Source organism: Coregonus lavaretus, assembly GCF_964263955.1.
Source record: "Coregonus lavaretus genome assembly, chromosome: 3".
NCBI classification, from domain to species: Eukaryota; Metazoa; Chordata; class Actinopteri; order Salmoniformes; family Salmonidae; genus Coregonus; species Coregonus lavaretus.
Window position 1 is genome coordinate 30,622,776 of NC_139990.1, and position 24,133 is coordinate 30,646,908.

At 40.8% G+C, this 24,133-nt stretch overlaps 1 protein-coding gene across 1 annotated transcript; it reads right to left on the reverse strand.

Moving 5' to 3' along the window:
- Positions 1 to 1,603: 1,603 nt before the first annotated feature.
- On the reverse strand, positions 1,604 to 23,027 carry LOC311119413 (lysosomal thioesterase PPT2-A-like). Its single transcript, XM_084157740.1, has 8 exons — positions 22,545 to 23,027; positions 9,399 to 9,552; positions 8,100 to 8,195; positions 7,843 to 7,950; positions 7,571 to 7,654; positions 4,420 to 4,504; positions 2,960 to 3,014; positions 1,604 to 2,858 (listed from the first exon to the last, which is right to left on the reverse strand). Exons 1-8 carry the CDS (start codon positions 22,722 to 22,724, stop codon positions 2,715 to 2,717), a joined length of 906 nt encoding a protein of 301 aa, XP_084013866.1. The 5' UTR covers positions 22,725 to 23,027; the 3' UTR covers positions 1,604 to 2,714.
- Between the last annotated feature and the right edge of the window lie 1,106 nt (positions 23,028 to 24,133).

Here is a 24,133-nt window from a genome sequence, read left to right on the forward strand (position 1 = left end):
TGGCTCGTGGCATTGTCATGCTGGAGGGTCATGTCAGGATGAGCCTGCAGGAAGGGTACCACATGAGGGAGGAGGATGTTTTCCCTGTAACGCACAGCGTTTAGATTGCCTACAATGACAACAAGCTCAGTCCGATGATGCTGTGACACACCGCCCCAGACCATGACGGACCCTCCACCTCCAAATCGATCCCGCTCCAGAGTACAGGCCTCGGTGTAACGCTCATTCCTTCGACGATAAACGTGAATATGTAAAGTTTTGTTCCCATGTTTCACGAGCTGAAATAAAAGATCCCAGAAATGTTCCATACACACAAAAAGCTTATTTCTCTCAGATTTTGTGCACAAATTAGTTTACATCCCTGTTAGTGAGCATTTCTCATTTTTGCACAGGTGTGGCATATCAAGAAGCTGATAAAACAGCATGATCATTACACAGGTGCACCTTGTACTGAGGACAATAAATAAAATAAAAACACTAGAATGTGCAGTTTTGTCACACAACACAATGCCACAGATGTCTCAAGTTTTGAGGGAGCGTGCAATTGGCATGCTGACTGCAGGAATGGCCACCAGAGCTGATGCCAAATAATTTAATGTAAATTTCTCTACCTTAAGCTGACTCTGTTATTTTACAGAATTTGGCAGTACGTCCAACTGGCCTCACAACCGCAGACCACGTGTAACCACGCCAGCCCAGGACCTCCACATCCAGCTTCTTCACCTGTGGGATCGTCTGAGACTAGCCACCTGGACAGCTGATGAAACTGTGGGTTTGGACAACTGAAGAATTTCTGCACAAACTGTCAGAAACCGTCTCAGGGAAGCTCATTTGCGTGCTCGTAGTCCTCACCAGGATCTTGACCTGACTGCAGTTCGGCGTCATAACCGACTTCAGCGGGCAAATGCTCACCTTCGGACTGTACCAGGCAGATGGCAGACAGTGTGTATGGCGTTGTGTGGGCGAGTGGTTTGCTGATGTCAACATTGTGAACGGAGTGCCCTGTGGTGGCATCCACCGTCATCACCTCATGTTTCAGCATGATAATGCACAGCCCCTTCTCACAGCAATTGAAGAGGAGTGGGGGACAACATTCCACAGGGAACAATCAACAGCCTGATCAACTCTATGCAAAGGAGATGTGTTGTGCTGCATGAGGCAAATGGTGGTAACACCAGATACTGACTGGTTTTCTTATCCACGCCCCTACTTCTTTTTGAAGGCATCTGTGACCAACAAATGCATATCTGCACCTACCCATTTTCCATGAATAGTCTGTTACTGAATGTATGCAGAATATTTTCAGATTTTGTTATCAACAAATGCGGCAAAAAGTACAGTAACTGTAAAATGCACATAAAATCAAGTGTAACGTTTGGATTCAGTCTTGTGTCAGGTGAACTGTTGTGTACTGACCTTTGGTCTAATACTTTTCCCCATTACCTCCAAACTGTTCCCTTCGAATTGCTACTATGGTTATGCATTTAACATTTATTCTGTAAGAAACATTTCGATCTACCCCTATAGGCCAATTCCCTTGAGTGTAAAGGTTTAACACAACAGAGAAATGCAATGTAAAGAACTCAGAGAACACAGAAAAGTATCCCTTTTTGTAATCTATTGATTTATGCAACGTCAATTTTAAAACTTCCATTAGAAGCAGAACATAAACCAGGAAGAGTCTGTGACAATATTAAAATATATACACATAAAACTGCAATGTCAACGGTAAAAATATTTGTACAAGATACAACAATCTGAGTCTCATTTCAAGTTAACATCTAGTTACATTTTAGCATATTACATTTTCAATCTTTGTGCAATGCTTGCTGTCTTAATTCACATTGTAACTTAGAGTACTTTCACTATAGTGCCACAGCCAATCCCCCTTTTCATACAACCATAATAAAAACACCTATAGCAGTAAAACAAACAGTTGAATTAAAAATAAACCATTCCCTTTCTGACAAAAACAGACATAGGTTTGATCAAAAGCCTGAGATATCTAAATGCAACGAGGGGTACAGGTATGTCACATACGTTATGCTCAAATGGACAGGTAAATTACATCATCGCACTGCCACTCTGCTCTTTCCATCCATTCCTAAACCTTCCTTCCTTTCTCATTTTTCTTCTTTTTTGTCTCCAGTATCTCTTCCCTTTTTTCTATCCACTCCCCCTTTTTAGCACAATCACTAGAGGCAGTGTGCCATAGCACTTCGGTTTGTAAACACATAATGGAACACAGACACATGGGTAACATTATAAATTCTAAAAACTTAAGGCATGATTTCTACTGCAGCGGTCTGCTGGATAACTTAGCAACGACCACCATAAGGATTTACTTTACAGGTTAAAAAGACAGACATTTGTTACCAGGTAAAACCAATGGTAAAAGTCACTTTAGCAATGAGATGAACTGGGCAGTAGGTCTGCAAATGTACCTGATGTCACTCAGTCAGGCACTGTTGTGAGATACGTTGAGGTATGTGTGTTTAAAACACAGATACACATGTAACAGTGTATGTACATGTGAGTTTGAGGGTAATGATGTTTTGAATCACTCACAGAAATGTAAGAGTTTCACACACAGAGGAAATATGAGTATCACACTGCAGAAGTAAAACTTTGTGCATGTAGGTGTGTGCATTTCACTGTAACGATTGTATGAAATATTACTGTTCTTGTAATGCTGTTTGGTGGAGTAGTCAGCTCTAGACAAGCCACTTCTCAATGCAGGTGTTGAACACTGTGTAATTGGAGTGCCAATTGATGTGCTCTACTCCAGCCATGGAGCACAGGAACAGGTCCCCGCGAGCATTTAGGGTCTTCAGACCAAACACATCTCTCAAATATAGCTGGGAAAGAAGGAAAATAATGCAAGGAATCATCATTATAAGATTACATCTAGAATCTTGTGTCATATCTATGCACAAGCATGGTCTAAAATAATACTTACATCCTGGTCCTTTATCTCAACGACAGTCTCATTGTCATTGTAAAATCCAAACTGACTACAAAGTCAAAAAGAAGGGAGGGAACCAGTGAGTGGATGACCTTGAATGAATAACACAGACATACACTATATATACACACACAAAAGTATGTAGACACCCCTTCAAAATAGTGGATTTGGCTATTTCAGCCACACGTGTTGCTGACAGTTGTATAAAATCAAGCACACAGCCATGCAATCTCCATAGACAAACATTGGCAGTAGAATGGTTACCTAAAGAGGTCAGTGACTTTCAATGTGGCTTTGCCATAGGATGCCACCTTTCCAACAAGTCAGTTCGTAAAATGTCTGCCCTGCTAGAGCTGCTCCGGTCAACTGTAAGTGCTGTTATTGTGAATTGGAAATGTATAGGAGCAACAACGGCTCAGCTGCGAAGTGGTAGGCCACACAAGCTCACAGAACGGGACCGGCGAGTGTGCGTAAAAATTGTCTGTCCTCGGTTGCAACACTCATGAAGCTTCATGAAATGGGTTTCCATGGCCGAGCAGCCGCACACAAGCCTAAGATCACCATGCGCAATGCCATGCGTCGGCTGAAGTGGTGTAAAGCTCGCGGCCATTGGACTCTGGAGCAGTGGAAACACGTTCACTGGAGTGATGAATCACACTTCACCAGCTGGTAGTCTGACGGACAAATCTGGGTTTGGCGGATGCCAGGAGAACGCTACCTGCCCCAATGCATAGTGTCAACTGTAAAGTTTGGTGGAGGAGGAATAATGTTCTGTGGCTGTGTTTCATGGTTTGGACTAGGCCCCTTACTTCCAGTGAAGGGAAATCTTAATGCTACAGCATACAGTGCATTCTAGACGATTCTGTGCTTCCAACTTTGTGGCAAACATTTGGGGGAAGGCCCTTTTCAGCATGACAATGCCCCTGTGCACAAAGCGAGGTCCATACAGCAATGGTTTGTCGAGACCCTGTGTGGAAGAACTTGACTGGCTTGCACAGAGCCCTGACCTTAACCCCATCGAACAACATTGGGATTAATTGGAACGCCGACTGCGAACCAGGCCTAATCGCCCAACATCAGTGCCCAACCTCACTAATGCTCTTGTGGCTGAATGGAAGCTTGTCCCCGCAGCAATGTTCCAACATCTAGTGAAAAGCCTTCCCAGAAGAGTGGGGGCTGTTATAGCAGCAAAGGGGGGGACCAATTCCATATTAATGCCCATGATTTTGGGATGAGATGTTCGACAATCAGGTGTCCACATACTTTTGGTCATCTAGTGTATAATCTCTAGGAACAAAATGCCTCATACATTAAAGTGGAGAGAGAAGATTCTTCTTAGAATTGTCCATTTAAAACGAAACATATCTTGTCAAGCAGATAGAATGGAAACAATTCTTTAACAGAATATAGATTAGTAAGAATATTACACTCTTTAGGAAAGAGGAACTAGTTACCTGGACTGCCAGGGTGTGATGACTCCATCGTCTGGCCCCCCGATTAAGACCAGCTTCTTGATACGTAGGAAGTTCTTCTTCCACACTGTGTGAATGAGAAAGGATATGATATTCTAACTACAATACCTTCAGAAATTATTCATGCCCCTTGAATTGTTCCACATTTTGTTGTTACAGCCTGATTTTCAAAATTGATTAAATATATTTTTTAAATTCCCTAAACCACCTACACACAATATCCCATAGTGCTAACATGTTTGAGATTTTTGCAAATGTATTGAAAATGAAAATACAGAAATATCCTTTACATAAAGTATTCAACCCCCTGAGTCAATACATGTTAGAATCACTGTTGGCAGCGATTACAGTTGTGAGTCTTTCTGTGTAATTCTCTATGAGCTTTCCACACCTGGATTGTGCAACATTTGCCCATTATTCTTTTCAAAATTCTTCAAGCTCTGTCAAAATTGGTTGTTGACCATTGGTAGACAACCATTTTCAGGTCTTGCCAAATTGATCAGAAATACAGTGTAGACATTGTTAATGTTGTAAATGACTATTGTAGCTGGAAACGGCTGATTTTTAATGGAATATCTACATAGGCGTACAGAGACCCATTCTCAGCTACCATCAGTCCTGTGTTCCAATGGCACGTTGTGTTTGCTAATCCAAGTTTATCATTTAAAAAAGGCTAATTGATCATTAGAAAATCCTTTTGCAATTATGTTAGCACAGCTGAAAACTGTTGTGTTGATTAAAGAAGCAATAAAACTAGCCTTCTTGAGACTAGTTGAGTATCTGGAGCATCAGCAATTGTGGGTTCTATTACAGGATCAAAATGGCCAGAAACAATTAACTTTCTTCTGAAACTCGTCAGTCTATTCTTGTTCTGAGAAATGAAGGCTATTCCATGCGAGAAATTGCCAAGAAACTGAAGATCTCGTACAACGCTGTGTACTACTCCCTTCACAGAACAGTGCAAACGGGCTCTAACCAGAATAGAAAGAGGAGTGGGAGGCCCCGGTGCACAACTGAGCAAGAGGACAAATACATTAGAGTGTCTAGTTTGAGAAACAGACGCCTCACAGGTAAAGTGTTACGGACAGACTAATCGAAGTTTGAGGTGTTCGGATCACAAAGAAAAACATTTGTGAGACGCAGACCAAATGAAAATATGCTGGAGGAGTGCTTGATGCCATCTGTCAAGCATGATGGAGGCAATGTGATGGTCTGGGGGTGCTTTGGTGGTGGTAAAGTGGGAGATTTGTACAGGGTAAAAGGGATCTTGAAGAAGGAAGGCGATCACTCCATTTTGCAACGCCATGCCATAACCTGTGGACGGCGCTTGATTGGAGCCAATTTCCTCCTACAAAAGGACAATGACCCAAAGCACAGCTCCAAACTATGCAATAACTATTTATGGAAGAAGCAGTCAACTGGTATTCTGTCTGTAATGGAGTGGGCCAGCACAGTCACCGGATCTCAACCCTATTGAGCTGTTGTGGGAGCAGCTTGACCGTATGGTATGTAAGAAGTGCCCATCAAGCCAATCCAATTTGTGGGAGGTGCATCAGGAAGCATGGGGTGAAATCTCTTCAGATTACCTCAACAAATTGACAACTAGAATGCCAAAGGTCTGCAAGGCTGTAATTGCTGCAAATGGAGGATTATTTGACACAATTATTATTTATATTAAAAATCATTATTTCTAACCTTGTCAATGACTACATTTCCTATGCATTTTGCTATATTTCCTATTCAAACTCATTTCATGCATGTTTTCATGGAAAACAAGGACATTTCTAAGTGACCCCAAACTTTTGAACGATAGTGTAAGTCAAAACTGTAACTCGGCCACTCAGGAACACTCACTGTCTTCTTGGCAACTCCAATGTAGATTTGGCCTTGTGTTTTAAGTTATTGTCCTGGTGAAAGGTAAATTAATCTCCCAGATTCTGGTGGAAAGCAGACTGAACCAGGTTTTTATCTAGGATTTTGCCTGTGCTTAGCCCCATTCCGTTTCTTTTTTTATCCTGAAAAACTCCCTAGTCCTTAACGATTACAAGCATACCCATAACATTATGCAGCCACCGCTATGCTTGAATATATGGAGAGTGGTACTCAATAATGTGTTGTGTTGGATTTGCCCCAAACACAACGCTTTGTATTCAGGACAAAAAGTGAATTGCTTTGCCACATTTTTTGCAGTATTACTTTAGTGCCTTGTTGAAAACAGGATGCATATTTAGAATATTTTTTATTCTGTACAGTCTTCCTTCTTTACAAACTGACCCATCATCAGTTTTCTCCCATCACAGCCATTAAACTCTGTAACTGTTTTAAAGTCACCATTGGCCTCATGGTGAAATCCCTGAGCGGTTTCCTTCCTCTCCGGCAACTGAGTTAAGAAGGACACCTGTATCTTTGTAGTGACTGGGTGTATTGATACACCATTGAAAGTGTAATTAATAACTTCACCATGCTCAAAGGGATATTCAATATCTGCTTTTTATTTTATTTTTTACCCATTTACCAATGTGTACCCTTCTTTGCGAGATATTGGAAACCCTCCTTGGTCTTTGTGGTTGAATCTGTGTTTGAAATTCACTGCTCGACTGAGGGACCTTAGAGATAATTGTATGTGTAGGGTACAGAGATTAGGTAGTAATTCAAAAATCAGGTTAAACACTTATTGCACACAGAGTGAGTACATGCAACTTATGTGACTTGTTAAGCAAATGTTTTACTCCTGAACTTATTTAGGCTTGCCATAACAAAGGGGTTGAATACTTATTGACTCAAGACATAATTAATTTGTAAAGAAATTAAAAACATAATTCCACTTTGACATTATGGGGTATTGCGTGTAGGCCAGTGACAACAATATCTCAATTTAATCCATTTTAAATTCAGGCTGTAACACAACAATGTGGAAAAAGTCAAGGTGTGTGAATACTTTCTGAAGGCACTGTATATAATATTGTAATTAAATAACAGCAATACTGCACAATGAGCAAAGGGTTCCTATTAAATGCAGAGTAATACAACCCATGATGACATTGACTCAGCAGCAATAGAGTAGACAGACTAACCCTTCTCTGAAATAGTGGATTAATTTAGAACCCACAGCAATTTCGGCAGAGTTGCTGACCTGTTGAATTGGGATTTGGCCTCTCGCTGTTCAATAAAGCCAGATAATCACTGCCGTTCACGTACATGTCCATGTGATGGGGGTCTGCAAGAGAAAACAAACAGTTTAGTCAAACAAAAACTTCTACTCCAACCACATATCATCAATATATCCACAGTTACTCCTTGAGAAACCTGACGCATAGGCCATTGCATATAGAAAATCCATCTACCTTCAGCGTTGAGGGAGTGCACAACCTTTGTATTGCCCAGTCCTCAGCTCAGCCTACTAACCTTTCCAGAAGTTGCAGATAGATATCCTTTGGCCCACCGAGGTGTAGCAGAAATGGAACAGGTTGGACTTCATGAACTGGGGGAAGAGGTACTTCAGGTAGTCTGTGTCTGAACAGAAACAAGAGAAAAGACAAGTTTCTGTTTAGTTCAGGCCTGAGCACACACTGGGAGCCAGGGTGACAATGTACCATGTTTCAAACAATGATGTTGGCTGTTGAGCACAAAGATCAAGTTGATGGCTTCTAGTGAACGCTTACCTCCATACTGCCCAGCCTGAGGTGAGGACAGAGAGATGAAGGAGTGGACATTGTGATCAGGGAGAGTAGATAGGATTCCTCTGCAAATCAGTCCACCTGGAACAGAATGAGAGTGACAGTAAATACAGGTAAATGCCTAAATGAAGGAAACGCCAACATAAAGTGTCTTAATAGGGCATTGGGCCACCACGAGCCAGAACTCCTTCAATGCACTGTGGCATAGATTCTACAAATGTCTGGCACTCTATTGGAGGGATCAGACACCATTCTTCCATGAACAATTCCATAATTTGGTGTTTTGTTGATGGTGGTGGAAAACACAGTCTCAGGCGCCATTCCAAAATCTCCCATAAGTGTTCAATTGGGTTGAGATCTGGTGACTGATGGCCCTGCTACACTACAGCCATAGGGCTTCCGGCATTGCCATCAGCCATTGAAATCAATGAAAGCTGCTATACTGCCCATGTTGCGCTTGCGTTGCATCACGTCCAACTGCAGCTTCCAAGCTCAATAATTGCAGAGGTTCAATTCTCTATAGCTCAAGAGTGCGTTCATTCGATCTTGTGAATTGAAATAATGAGAAATAAAGTTGATTTTTTGTTGCATATGGCCTCGACTATACACCACTGGTTATCTTACTAAGATCTATGAAGTCAAGAAGCTACTAGCAGAAACTCTAGCTAGCTAGCTACATTGACTATGTTCACAATGTAAACACTTGTTACTTGCGTAATTAGAGGATCATTTAGTACAACCACCAGCAACAATTGAATGAGTACTTGCAAAAAAACTGGACCAAAGCTATTGTACTTACACATAATCTATGAATATGGTCCAGTACAGTAGGAGAAAATAGAATAAAGAAGCTCTCCCCCTCTGCTCCTCTCAAAACAACACTGTCTGTGTAGCAGGTAGAACGTTACATTGACGCAACACTGATGGCAAAGCAACATGACGTGTATAGTGGAGCTGAAGTGTAAGACGTCCATGGCATATGGTTTACATCATTTTCATGCTCATCAAACAGCTCAGTGACCACTTGTGCTCTGTGGATGGGGGCATTGTCCCGTCCAGCATTTTTATATATGACCCTAAGCATGACGGGATGTTAATTGCTTAATTAACTCAGGAACCACACTTGTGTGGTGTTTGCATCCCTCATTTACTCAAGTGTTTCCATTGTTTTGGCAGTTACCTGTTCCCATTTCATTGTAGAAACATGAGGTCAAATGATAGCCCCACGTTAAATGTATAAAGATTTAAAATGGAACCAAACAAATGCAAATCATACAATCAAACCTTGAGAGTAGCAGATGAAGTGGACCCCATCTGCAGCGTTCTGCATGACGGGATAGATGGCAGCCTTGAAGCCCTCCACTTGTTTCCATAGTGGCTGTAGGCTGGAGCTGCGGTCAAACAGGTCAAAGACTGACACATTGGTTCCTGGGTGAGACTGTCAGAAGAAGACGAGGATGGGACAGATTAGAGCACTATAACAAAGATAGCTTTATAGAACACTAATTGAAAAGGCTAGGAGTGTGGGAGAGTCAGACAAATGACTGAAAATATGATGTTAATATTGACAAAATAATACCTCAACTGACAGAATTGATTATGCAAAAACAAAAGCCAAGACGTATTGGTTTTTCAGCAGGGGTCAAACAGGCATACTTATATTGGTTGAAATGCCTCAGCTGTTTAAAAAAAAAAATATTGTAAACAAATATTTCCCTTCATTACTTTCCAACCCCACCACCCCTTCCCTAATTGGAGTAAACTAGTGAACAACAACGCTTAGGCCTCTACTTCCAGCTTATGCATACTAATATAAATATATATATATATATATATATATATATATATATATTATTTTTTTATGGACACAGTCAATTTTACAATAATTATATTTTGTTTGTTTTTACTCCTGAACATCTACCCTCAACCTCTCCGATCATTTTCATGATGTCCATCCGGTTTGCTTCTATATGCCATATCTTTCTAACTGTGCTCTTTCACAAAAGCTCACAACCTATAACCTATATACTTATTATGGACACAGTATGCTTTACATTAGTTATCTTGTTGTTATTAGTTGTTGTTATTTGTCCCATCCTTCAGCTCCATTCAACATCTCCCATCTATCTCCTAACACCATCCACATTGGATTTCTATTTGCCATATGTTTTTCAACTGTACTGTGATGTTTCACAAAAGTTCTGAACCCTTCTATTCTCATTGTTTCTACAGATTGTAAATTGAAAATAAACATTTTTGCTAAAAGTATTATATTATTGATCAATTGACTATGACTTTTCAGATTACCCAGTAGTGCTATCTGCAGGGTTAGCTCCAGGTAAATATTGCAATCCTTCAGCCATTCCTGGACCTGTGACCAGAAACAAGCTACAAATGGACAGTACCAAAACAAATGATCTAATGATTCTGTCTCTTCGCAGCAAAACCTGCGGAGCTGGGAAGATTGTATCCCACATTTAAATAACATTCTATTGGTAGCAAGAATTTTGTATAATCATTTAAATTGAAAAATTCTAAGTTTTGAATCCGGCGTCATTTTGCGTATCAGTTCATAAACCCTATGCCATGGAATAGGTACGTCAAAAATCTCTTCCCAACTATTTTGCAATCTATAATGGGAAGGCTGTCATTCCTTTGGTCCTTAAATGAAACTGGTATACTTTTTTATTTATCACAATTTCTTTAACCAATTATGTTCTTTAATGCAGGGCCGACAGACAAGTTCCTTACTTTTTCCCCCTTCCACTTTCCTTTTCCATTTTTGCAGTAATGATGCAATTATTTGGTTGTAATTTTGGGTAGAGCAGACATTTCCATATGTTTTTGTTAGCTGCATGTGCGACAACTCCACCAGTCCTACCTATGATTTAATTTACAAAGATTATACATAAAACAATAAAAAATTCGAAATATGTTTTTTAAAATCAATTAGTACATTTGAGTTTAACCACAATATTTGTTGCATTATTTGTTCTGTTGTTTCTGGAGTATTCAATTGAAATTGCAACCAACTTTCTATGGCTTGTTTTAGAAATAGTGATATTTGGGAGATGATTTCCTTTTCAAATAACTGAAAGTGAGAGGTTGTAATCTGAATAAAAGGAAAAAGACCATGCTTGAACATGGGGTGAGACAATCTGACTAATTTGCTAGAGAACCAGTTCGGATTTAAGTATAACTTTTGTATGACTGAAGCTTTTAGTGATAGGTCTAATGCTTTAATATTTAATAATTTCTGTCCTCCAAATTAATATTCATTATTTAAATAGGCCCGTTTAATTGTCTGGCTTGCCGTTCCCAAAACATTTAATATTTTTCTCTCATACAATTTTTAAAGAACTGTTCGCTAGGCGTAGGCAAGACCATAAGCAAATAGGTAAACTGGGATAATACTAAAGAGTTAATCAGGGTGATTTTTCCACAAATAGACAGGTATTTACCTTTCCATGGTAGCAAGATCTTATCTATTTTTGCTAACGTTATATAAAAATGTATTGGAGTGAGATTATTTATTTCATTTGGGATATGTATTCCAAGTATATCCACATCACCATCAGAACATTTTATTGGTAAACAACATGGTAATGTAAAAATTTTACTTTTTTGTGATCCAACACGTAATATAGTACATTTATCATAATTTAGTTGTAATCCAGAGAGGTTAGAAAATGTATCTAGATCCTCTATGAGGCTGTGGAGGGATTCAAGTTGTGGATTTAAAAGAAAACATGAATCATCAGCATACATTGACACCTTTGTTTTTAAGCCCTGGATTTCTAATCCCTTGATATTACCGTGGGATCTGATTTTAATAGCTAACATTTCAATGGCCATAATAAATAGATATACCGATAGTGGACAACCTTGTTTTACTCCTCTTGACAGTTTAAAACTTTCTGAGAAATAGCCATTATTTACTATTTTATACCTAGGGTTACTATACATGATTAACACATTTTATAAGAGATTCTACAAAATTGAAATGCTCCAGGCATTTATATATAAGCTCCAGTCGTACTTTATCAAATGCCTTTTCAAAGTCTGCTATGAATAGCAAGCCTGGTTTCCCAGTTTTTTCATAGTGTTCTATTGTTTCCAGTACTTGCCTTATATTATCTCCGATGTTTCGTCCATGTAAAAAACCTGTCTGATTAGAATGAATAATGTCCGACAATACCTTTTTAATTCTATGCACTATACTTTTTGCATCACAACACTGAAGTGTAAGGGGCCTCCAATTTTTTTAAATGGACTGGATCTTTATATTTCCCACTTGTATGCTGTTTCAGTAATAATGAAATCAGACCTTCTTCTTGAGTGTTTGATAATCTACCATTTACATAGGAGTGGTTAAAACATGCTAATAATGGTCCTCTGATTATATCACAAAAGGTTTGGTATACCTCGACTGGTATGCCATCCAACCCTGGATTTATCCCGGACTTAATGTCTTTAATTGCATCTAGAAGTTCCTCCTCTGTAATTTCACCTTCACATGAGTCTCTCTGTATGGCTGTTAATTTTACATTATCAATAGAAACAAAATCTCTACAATTAGCTTCAGTTAGAGGAGATGGAGGCGACTGAAACGAAAACATACAGTTGAAGTCAGAAGTTTACATACACCTTAGCCAAATACATTTAAACTCTGTTTTTCACAATTCCTGACATTTAATCCTAGTAAAGATTCCCTGTTTTAGGTCAGTTAGGATCAACACTTTATTTTAAGAATGTGAAATGTCAGAATAATAGTAGAGAATGATTTATTTCAGCTTTTATTTGTTTCATCACATTCCCAGTGGGTCAGAGGTTTACATACACTCAATTAGTATTTGGTAGCATTGCCTTTCAATTGTTTAACTTGGATCAAACTCTTCGGGTAGCCTTCCATAAGCTCCCCACAATAAGTTGGGTGAATTTTGGCCCATTCCTCCTGACAGAGCTGGTGTAACTGAGTCAGGTTTGTAGGCCTCCTTGCTCGCACATGCTTTTTCAGTTCTGCCCACAAATGTTCTATAGGATTGAGGTCAGGGCTTTGTGATGGCCACTCCAATACCTTGACTTTGTTGTCCTTAAGCCATTGCCACAACTTTGGAAGTATGCTTGGGGTCATTGTTCATTTGGAAGACCCATTTGCGACCAAGCTTTAACTTCCTGACTGATGTCTTGAGATGTTGCTTCAATATATTCACCTAATTTTCCTTCCTCATGATGCCATCTATTTTGTGAAGTGCACCAGTCCCTCCTGCAGCAAAGCACCCCCACAGCATGATGCTGCCACCCCCGTTCTTCACGGTTGGGATGGTGTTCTTCGGCTTGCAAGCAACCCCCTTTTTCCTCCAAACATAACGATGGTCATTATGGCCAAACAGTTATATTTTTGTTTCATCAGACCAGAGGACAATTCTCCAAAAAGTACAATCTTTGTCCCCATGTGCAGTTGCAAACCGTAGTCTGGCTTTTTTATGGTGGTTTTGGAACAGTGGCTTCTACCTTGCTGAGCGGCCTTTCAGGTTGGGTCAATATAGGACTCGTTTTACTGTGGATATAGATACTTTTGTACCGGTTTCCTCCAGCATCTTCACAAGGTCCTTTGCTGTTGTTCTGGGATTGATTTGCACTTTTCGCACCAAAGTACGTTCATCTCTAGGAGACAGAACACGTCTCATTCCTGAGCGGTATGACGGCTGTGTGGTCCCATGGTGTTTATACTTGTGTACTATTGCTTTTACAGATTAACGTGGTACCTTCAGGCATTTGGAAATTGCTCCCAAGCATGAACCAGACTTGTGGAGGTCTACAATTTTTTTTCTGAGGTCTTGGCTGATTTATTTTCATTTTCCCATGATGTCAAGTAAAGAGGCACTGAGTTTGAAGGTAGGCCTTGAAATACATCCACAGGTATACCTCCAATTGACTCAAATGATGTCAATTAGCCTATCAGAAGCTTCTAAAGCCATGACATAATTTTCTGGAATTTTCCAAGCTGTTTAAAGGCACAGTCAACTTAGTGTATGTAAACTTCTGACCCATTGGAATTGTGATACAGTGAATTATAAGTGAAATAATCTGTCTGTAAACAATTGTTGGAAAAATTACTTGTGTCATGCACAAAGTAGATGTCCTAACCGACTTGCCAAAACTATAGTTTGTTAACAAGAAATTTGTGGAGTGGTTGAAAAACAAGTTATTGACTCCAACCTAAGTGTATGTAAACTTCCGACTTCAACTGTATGCTTAAAGTACTTTGCTTTCTCCTTCAAAATATAATTTGGTGAATCATGGGTGACTCCGTAATTTGTAACCAGTTTCAGTAAATTATTTTTGGTAGCATTTCTATGTTGAAGATGAAAAAAATATTTGGTGCATTTTTCCCCATATTCCATCCAGTTTGCTTTATTTTTATAATATATTACACTTGATCTTTATTGAATAAGTTTCTCCATTTCTTTTTGTTTTTCCTCTAATTTATTCTGAGCCTCTATGTTACAGTTTTTAATGCTATCTATCTTCTCTGTTAGACCTTCTATTTCCTTTGTTAGTATGGACTCTTTTGACCTAAATTGCTTTTGTTTTCGAGATGAGTACTGAATTGCATGGCCTCTAAAAAGGCACATTTAAAAGTGTCCCATACAATAAGGGGATTTGCTGTACCTATGTTGTCAGAAAAAAAGTGTGGATCATCATTATTTGGTCCGTAAAGGTTAATGAGCCATATCTGTTTATGGTCCAATAACATATTTAAAATCCTCCATCTATGGGAGAAGCATATTTTGCCCCCCCCCCCCCCAGTCCCTTTTCCACACAACTTAATCTAGAATTGTTGAATGAGTTTCCTGTAAACAATATATATTATATTCCTTCTCTTTGAGCCATGTAAATATTGTTCTTCTTTTGTTATTATCTGCCAAGCCATTACAATTATAAATGGCTATACTTATTTTACCACTTGTTTCAAATCTATTTATCATAATATATGTTTGTAAATTTACCAATAAAAAATACCATGGTGATTGAGTGTCCATATAGCTGTACCATGATATTTGCATTGCTACCAAGTAGCAGAGTCCCCAGAGATTGGAAAGCTGCCGCGGTCATCCCCCTCTTCAAAGGGGGTGACACTCTAGATCCAAATTGCTACAGACCTATATCCATCCTGCCCTGCCTTTCGAAAGTATTCGAAAGCCAAGTTAACAAACAGATCATCGACCATTTCGAATACCACCGTACCTTCTCCGCTATGCAATCCGGTTTCCGAGCTGGTCACGGGTGCACTTCAGCCACGCTCAAGGTCCTAAACGATATTATAACCGCGATTGATAATAGACAGTACTGTGCAGCCGTCTTCATCGACCTGGCCAAGGCTTTCGACTCTGTCAACCACCGCATTCTTATTGGCAGACTAAATAGCCTTGGTTTCTCAAATGACTGCCTCGCCTGGTTCACCAACTACTTCTCAGATAGTGTTCAGTGTGTCAAATCGGAGGGCCTGTTGTCTGGACCTATGGCAGTCTCTATGGGGGTGCCACAGGGTTCAATTCTTGGGCCGACACTTTTCTCCGTGTATATCAATGATGTCGCTCTTGCTGCTGGTGACTCTCAGATCCACCTCTACGCAGACGACACCATTTTGTATACATCTGGCCCTTCATTGGACACTGTGTTAACAAACCTCCAAACGAGCTTCAATGCCATACAACAATCCTTCAGTAGCCTCCAACTGCTCTTAAACACTAGTAAAACTAAATGCATGCTTTTCAATCGAACGCTGCTGGCACCCGCCCACCCGACTAGAATCACCACTCTCGACGGGTCTGACCTAGAGTATGTGGACAACTACAAATACCTAGGTGTCTGGTTAGACTGTAAACTCAACTTCCAGACTCACATAAAGAATCTCCAATCCAAAGTTAAATCTAGAATCGGCTTCCTATTTCGCAACAAAGCCTCATTCACTCATGCTGCCAAACATGCCCTCGTAAAACTGACTATCCTACCGATCCTTGACTTCGGCGATGTCATTTACAAAATAGCCTCCAACACTCTACTCAGCAAATTGGATGTAGTCTTTCACAGTGCCATCCGTTTTGTCTCCAAAGCCCCATACACTACCCACCACTGTGACCTGTACGCTCTTGTTGGCTGGTCCTCACTACATGTTCGTCGTCAAACCCACTGGCTCCAGGCCATCTATAAATCACTGCTAGGCAAATCCCCGCCTTATCTTAGCTCATTGGTCACCATAGCAGCACCCACCCGTAGTCTGCGCTCCAGCAGGTACAGTGGGGAAAAAAAGTATTTAGTCAGCCACCAATTGTGCAAGTTCTCCCACTTAAAATGATGAGAGACGCCTGTAATTTTCATCATAGGTACACGTCAACTATGACAGACAAAATGAGGAAAAAAAATCCAGAAAATCACATTGTAGGATTTTTAATGAATTTATTTGCAAATTTTGGTGGAAAATAAGTATTTGGTCAATAACAAAAGTTTCTCAATACTTTGTTATATACCCTTTGTTGGCAATGACACAGGTCAAACGTTTTCTGTAAGTCTTCACAAGGTTTTCACACACTGTTGCTGGTATTTTGGCCCATTCCTCCATGCAGATCTCCTCTAGAGCAGTGATGTTTTGGGGCTGTCGCTGGGCAACACAGACTTTCAACTCCCTCCAAAGATTTTCTATGGGGTTGAGATCTGGAGACTGGCTAGGCCACTCCAGGACCTTGAAATGCTTCTTACGAAGCCACTCCTTCGTTGCCCAGGCGGTGAAAAAAAAAAAAAAAAAAACAGCCCCAAAGCATGATGTTTCCACCCCCATGCTTCACAGTAGGTATGGTGTTCTTTGGATGCAACTCAGCATTCTTTGTCCTCCAAAGTTATATTTTGGTTTCATCTGACCATATGACATTCTCCCAATCCTCTTCTGGATCATCCAAATGCACTCTAGCAAACTTCAGACGGGCCTGGACATGTACTGGCTTAAGCAGGGGGACACGTCTTGCACTGCAGGATTTGAGTCCCTGGCGGCGTAGTGTGTTACTGATGGTAGGCTTTGTTACTTTGGTCCCAGCTCTCTGCAGGTCATTCACTAGGTCCCCCCATGTGGTTCTGTGATTTTTGCTCACCCTTCTTGTGATCATTTTGACCCCACGGGGTGAGATCTTGCGTGGAGCCCCAGATCGAGGGAGATTATCAGTGGTCTTGTATGTCTTCCATTTCCTAATAATTGCTCCCACAGTTGATTTCTTCAAACCAAGCTGCTTACCTATTGCAGATTCAGTCTTCCCAGCCTGGTGCAGGTCTACAATTTTGTTTCTGGTGTCCTTTGACAGCTCTTTGGTCTTGGCCATAGTGGAGTTTGGAGTGTGACTGTTTGAGGTTGTGGACAGGTGTCTTTTATACTGACAACAAGTTCAAACAGGTGCCATTAATACAGGTAACGAGTGGAGGACAGAGGAGCCTCTTAAAGAAGAAGTTACAGGTCTGTGAGAGCCAGAAATCTTGCTTGTTTGTAGGTGACCAAATACTTATTTTCCACCATAATTTGCAAATAAATTCATTACAAATCCTACAATGTGATTTTCTGGATTTTTTTTCCTCAGTTTGTCTGTCATAGTTGACGTGTACCTATGAAGAAAATTACAGGCCTCTCTCATCTTTTTAAGTGGGAGAACTTGCACAATTGGTGGCTGACTAAATACTTTTTTCCCCCACTGTATATCTCACTGGTCATTCCCAAAGCCAACACCTCCTTTGGCCGCCATTCCTTCCAGTTCTCTGCTGCCAATGACTGGAACGAATTGCAAAAATCTCTGAAGCTGGAGACTTATCTCCCTCAATAACTTTAAGCATCAGTTGTCAGAGCACCTTACCGATCACTGCACCTGTACACAGCCCATCTGAAATTAGCCCACCCAACTACCTCATCCCTATATTGTTATTTATTTTGCTCTTTTGCACCCCAGTATCTCTATTTGCACATAATCTCTTGCACATCTAGCATTCCAGTGTTAAAACTATTGTAATTATTCTGCACTATAGCCTATTTATTGCCTTACCTCCATAACTTGCTACATTTGCACACACTGTATATATATTTTCTGTTGTATTTCTGACTTTATGTTTTTTACCCCATATGTAACTCTGTGTTGTTTTTTATTGCACTACTTTGCTTTATCTTGGCCAGGTCGCAGTTGTAAATGAGAACCTGTTCTCAACTGGCTTACCTGGTTAAATAAAGGTGAAATAAAAAATAAAATAAAATAAAAAGTAACCCTCCAATTGTTCTCCACTATTCCCCCCGCTAAAGCCCCTCCCCATCCCAAGTTGGGTTGTCATCCCAGTGATCAGCATACCACCCCCGTCCCCCCGGATCCCTAGGCCCCCGAGAGGCCAGGACCCATCCTTCGAAAACAGCACACAGTGCCACCCACAAAACAGAAGCAGGTCAACCACCAAAAGCATTTCCAATGCTCTCACCTCAATATGTATATAGCTATTAAAAATATATATCTATTCAAATATCTTGCATCTTAATTTCTATCATTATCAATTAATATGCGTAATAATGTTGGCAGCTCATGCAAAGGATTGTTACCTATAACCCGGATTGCCATTGTATTACATTACATTTTTGTCAAGCAATTATTATTTTAGCAAACAATTGTGGTTCATCCTATATTCTCCCTAACATCCTTACCCTCTTGCAACAGATGTGGGATACACACACACATACTCTTACACACTCAACCCCTTTCCTCCACAATCAACCATAAGCTCAGATGCTCAACAGTTGTTACATCCCAGAGCCCAACTCAAGAAAGGATCTGATTTACGAATGCATATACAGTTACAGCTGTTTGAGAAAGCATGCAAGATTGAGCAAAAATTGTCAATTTTTAGATTTGATTAATCTATGTCAAGTCCTAGGTGATGGAGATCATATCCACCCTCTTCCCCTGAAACACAAACATTCTGGTCCCCCGTTGTAACCATTTTTCCCAAGCATCTCCGTGCAGTCAGACCTTTGATTATTTTGTGCCACCAGGGCCACAATAATATGCCCCCTCTCTGATTGTCCGAGTGTGACCACCTCCCCATGGGTTACACTGCAAAATTGAAAGCGCTCTCTCACAACCCCTGCTCACAGACACACGTAGGTTCTGGGATATGCAACCATTTCCTTTCTCACTCACTTAACGCCACACTTTTCCAAACACAAAAACGCACACCACACCTTCCATCACAATTCATCCACACATACCCACATACTGTGCCTTCTATGTCTTCTGTTTGCTATGTTTTTATCTCCACTATGTTGATTGAGTACTTGTGTTCTAATTAGTTATATATGAAGATGTATTATTTAGCTTGTTATCCTTTCTTGTAATGCCGTCTTATCCCTTTATAAAATACTCTAAATGTGTTTTATTATTACAATCCCTACCATGGCTAGTATTGGGTTTATCGACTACGTGAGCAACATGCTTCCCTTTTAATCTATTTTCCTTGAAGATTGGGTACAGAACTTTGCGCCGTTCTGCAATCTCCCTTGGGAAATGATCATTAATGCCTATTTTCGTGCCTGCAAGTCTTTCACCTAGGCTTTTAACTATTACTTTATCCTTAAAGAAAGCACATTTGGCAACGATTGGACGCTCATATCTCTGTCCTCTTTGTCCGAAACGGTGTACACGTTCGAGTTGGATTTTATCGACAGCATCGAGTGGGATTTGAAGGGCTGTAAGAAAGAAGTCCTTCGCAATTTTTTCGGTAACCTCTCCTTCTTTTTCTTGGATACCCGAAAGTACTAGATTTTCTCTCATCGATCTAGTCTGTATGTCTTTTAAGGCTTCTCTCAGAAAGTTGTTCTCCTTTTTAAGTTCCTTAACGTCCGTTTCTATCTTAGTGACTGTCCATTGTAGCCTTTTGTATCTTTCGCCATTATTGCTGCTTTTTCGTCATTCAACTCCTTTACATCCTTACTGACCAACACTAGTATGCCCAGTTTGTCATTTATCGACTTCAACAGATCGCTTTCCACACTTACCAGTCCCAGTGGTGAAAAGCATAAATCATCTGTATCCGTCGAGGAGTCGCGTTTTCTCTTGGAGATTGATTCTCCTCATTTATCCTCCGTCATGTTTGAGTGTTGCTTGTTGTTGTAATATTTGTCGATACATTTCTCTAGCCTTATGATTTGTTTTGTGTTATTATCCAAATTGAATGTTATTACCCACGAGTATATGAAGTGCTAATATTTAGTCTAACTTAATGATATTGAATATTACGTTTTTATCTTGAGGTGATTTGCACCGCTGTGTGTTCAATACGCCATCTTGTCACGTCTGCCTCAGCTTGTTGTTTTATCACATAGGTCTATCCTTTGGAAATGTATTACTACATTACTAATTAATAGGAGGCTATTAAGGTGATGTTTTCGAATATTGATCGTAAGGCAGTTTGGAAGTAGTGGGTGCACTTCGTTGGAGTGTGGGTGTATGTGAGAGGGAAAGAGACGGACACTTCAATCAGTTTTTGTATGATATGTGCCTTTCTGAGTGCTCAGAATTCAAGCTGTAGAGAAGCTTGTGCCTCCCGAGTGGCGCAGTGGTCTAAGGCACTGCATCGCAGTGCTAGCTGTGCCACTAGAGATCCTGGTGCCACTAGAGATCCTGGTTCGAATCCAGGCTCTGTCGTAGCCGGCCGCGACCGGGAGACCCATGGGGCGGCGCACAATTGGTCCAGCGTCGACCAGGGTAGGGGAGGGAATTGTCAGCAGGGATGTAGCTCAGTTGGTAGAGCATGGTGTTTGCAACGCCAGGGTTGTGGGTTCGATTCCCACGGGGGGCCAGTATGAAAAAAAATTAAGTATGAACTCACTACTGTAAATTGCTCTGGATTAGAGCGTCTGCTTAATGACTCAAATGTAAAATTGAACAAGCATGGGAAACAATGTTTAAACCCTTTACAATGAAGATCTGTGAAGTTATTTGGATTTTTACTAATTATCTTTGAATAATAAAGTAAATATAGTATGAATAAAATAAAAAAAATATTTTAAAAATAAATGTATGCACTCATTTCTGGATTAGAGCGTCTGCTAAATGACTAAAATGTAAGCTGATGTGTAAAAGCAGAACTTGATATGACCTCACAGTGTATCAAAAAGCCCCTGTGATACCTTGTAAATTCTCACACCTGACATCCAGTGTGTGTTGCCATCAAGTTACGTATTAACTTCTACTTACAGTAGTTCCCTCTCTGACATTTAAGTTATTTATAGTCATAAAATGTGGTCAGAGGGTTGGGAACCACTTAAACAATGTGGGAGCCAGGAAGAGATCATCTTCAAGGAGAGGGGAAACGTGAGATGATGCTATGTTGAAAACTGCAAGAGCATGCATATCTCCTGTTTAGTCTCCTCCCCATTTTACAACAGTCAGCAAAAAAATTCCCCCCTGCAGCCATGTAAAGTATTTTCAGGTTCAATGAATTGCTGATCTTAAAAAAAGGAGAATGATCCTAAGGATCATAGTTTTCTTGTGCGCTTACCAAGGCCAGGGGTGATGATTAGGCAACATTATGCCAGGAACATTTTGCTCTAGAATCTGGCAATAATCAACAGCCTATTTCCCTTGTATTCATGAAGAGCTCAGCTGATAAGACTGGTGACAAACTGCTGATTTCATATTATAAACTGGGTGGTTCGAGCCCTGAATGCTGATTGGCTGACAGCCGTGGTATATCAGACCTTATACCACTGCTTTGACAAAACATTTATTTTTACTGCTCTAATTACTTTGGTAACCAGTTTATAATAGCAACAAGGCTCCTCGGGTGTTTGTGGATTATGGCCAAAATACCATGGCTAAGGGCTGTGTCCAGGCACTCCACGTTGCGTCTGCTTAAGAACTTGTACCAGCCCTAACGAAAATGGAAACATTGTAGCGAAGTTCTTATAAACCCCCCATGGTCTCCTGCTATTCTCAAGCAGACCACAGTAATGTTTGATATGAGTAAACTGAGGCGTGCGCCCAGGTTCCTGCAGCACAATGGAAACACCATGTACAAACACGGAAATTACCCAAAGATCGCCAGTTTAAGATACTGGTATTAGCCTCCTGTAGCTTAGGTGGTAGAGCATGGCGCTTGCAACGCCAGGGTTGTGGGTTCGATTCCCACGGGGGGCCAGTATGAAAAATGTATGCACTGACGCTCTGGATAAGAGCGTCTGCTAAATGACTAAAATGTAAATGGTATGGGCCTTACACATACATTCTACATAATTCAACCTGCCATATCTGTTCTGTTGTTACATAGCATAGCAGGCGTATATTATTACCCATACCCAATCTTTCCTTAGTTAGATTTGTGGACCGTGGTGATATCTTTTCAAGCACTCACCTGATTGATGAAGCGAAGCAATTCCACAAATTCCCCGGAGCTGTCGAACAACCCATGGACTATGACCACTGGTTTGTACCCGATGACAGCAGCAACAAGGCAGGCACCAAACAGTGACCACAACAGCCTTGTCGCCCCGCTCTTCCTTCGACTAGAAACTGCAGAAGAGGGCCCTTTCATAGTTATAAAAAATAAAAATAAAAATAATAATCTTTGTAAAACCAACGAATACTAAAATATCTTACACTTTTCAAAATTTCCTACGAATCCGGTTAAAATCTTGTTCCTTGCTTTGGCGGTATTCCCTAACCTTTAGACAAATGTAAAAAAAAAAAAAAAAAATTGCTATCTCATGTGCTACTCTTTACTCTCGTTCACCATCATAAATCCTGTTCTAAATTAAACGAACACCCTTGCTGAACGTCTGAATATGACTGGGGTTGCTTAACCAAAACACCGCTTGATATTTGCTTTGTTTGTTCCGGTTCGTGATCAAAAACGCGAGACGACATGAAGTAATTTCCGGTTTCGATAGCTTCTCAAAGGAGCCGCCTGCCACCAGAAGACAGCAAAATATAACTATACTGAAAAAATACAGCATGCACCTTTTCCCAAAATAACACACTCAGGACAACATATCCATTGTAAACAAGGTTGCAACTTACAGTCAGGACATACTCAAATGATAATTCAAGTTATGTTTCACTATATTGGATCACTCCAATATATTGGTATCACTCCGCGGCGGAGGGATATATCCGAGGTCAGGATTTACAGATTTTACCTTACCTGTGTTACGGCTTGGGTCCGCCCTTATATATAGACCCCATGGCCGCGACACACGTCCTCTTTCATTTTCTCGGCGGACGTCGTTATGGTTTGAGGTACAAACTTTTTGAAGTTCACTTGGTAAGTCACTGTTAAGTGTAATATCTTGCGTGGAAGTATACTCACTGGCTGTTTGCAGCCTGGAGCAGCTGGCCTTGTCCTTTCCCCTGCAGAGTGTAAGAGTATCCTGGTGGGCTTTCCACTATGTTGAGACATTAACTTTGGAGTTCCTTAACGGGGTTACTTTGTCATATGGTGTTGGTTTTACTGCTTGGATATTAAACCGGCAAGGTAATATTGCAGTTGCGTAAACCAAAAAACCAAAAAATCATTAACTGGCTGCTGTTTTTTTGTCTGCCTGTTTTTCCCCAAACGTTCTTCCCCGGTTTTTGCAGAGGTACTGGGTAATTTATCCCTCACTGGGTTCCTATTCCTCCAAGCGAGTCACGACCCTTTGTGACAGGTGTGATGGTGGCATCCCCCCCTGGGGATCCGCATACCTCGTGTATGCACTGCCTGGGTTTGAGCCACGCGGAGAGGGCGTGGAGCGCCCTACTGGATGCCTGTTTTGTGTGGTGTTCTCAGCACGCCTGCGCCAGATGCGATTGGAGGCCATGCGCGAGTGGGTCGGCCAGGCTCGGGCTCAGGCTGGGGAGCTCCCTCCCTCAGGAGTGGTGCGCCAGCAAGCTGTTAGTCCCTCTACTGAGCCCAGTAGCCCTCCCAGGAAGCGTGGCCGGAGCCACCGCAGGCAGAGCCCATCT

Bases quoted from the DNA above. Each gene is read 5' to 3' on its own strand.
- LOC311119413 (XM_084157740.1), bottom strand. From the start codon at position 22,724: ATGAAAGGGCCCTCTTCTGCAGTTTCTAGTCGAAGGAAGAGCGGGGCG. The intron at 9,553-22,544 runs GTGAGTGCTTGA...TTCTTCTGACAG, and splicing joins TGCTTCGCTTCATCAATCAG to TCTCACCCAGGAACCAATGT. The intron at 3,015-4,419 runs GTAACTAGTTCC...TTGACTTTGTAG, and splicing joins ATCACACCCTGGCAGTCCAG to TCAGTTTGGATTTTACAATG.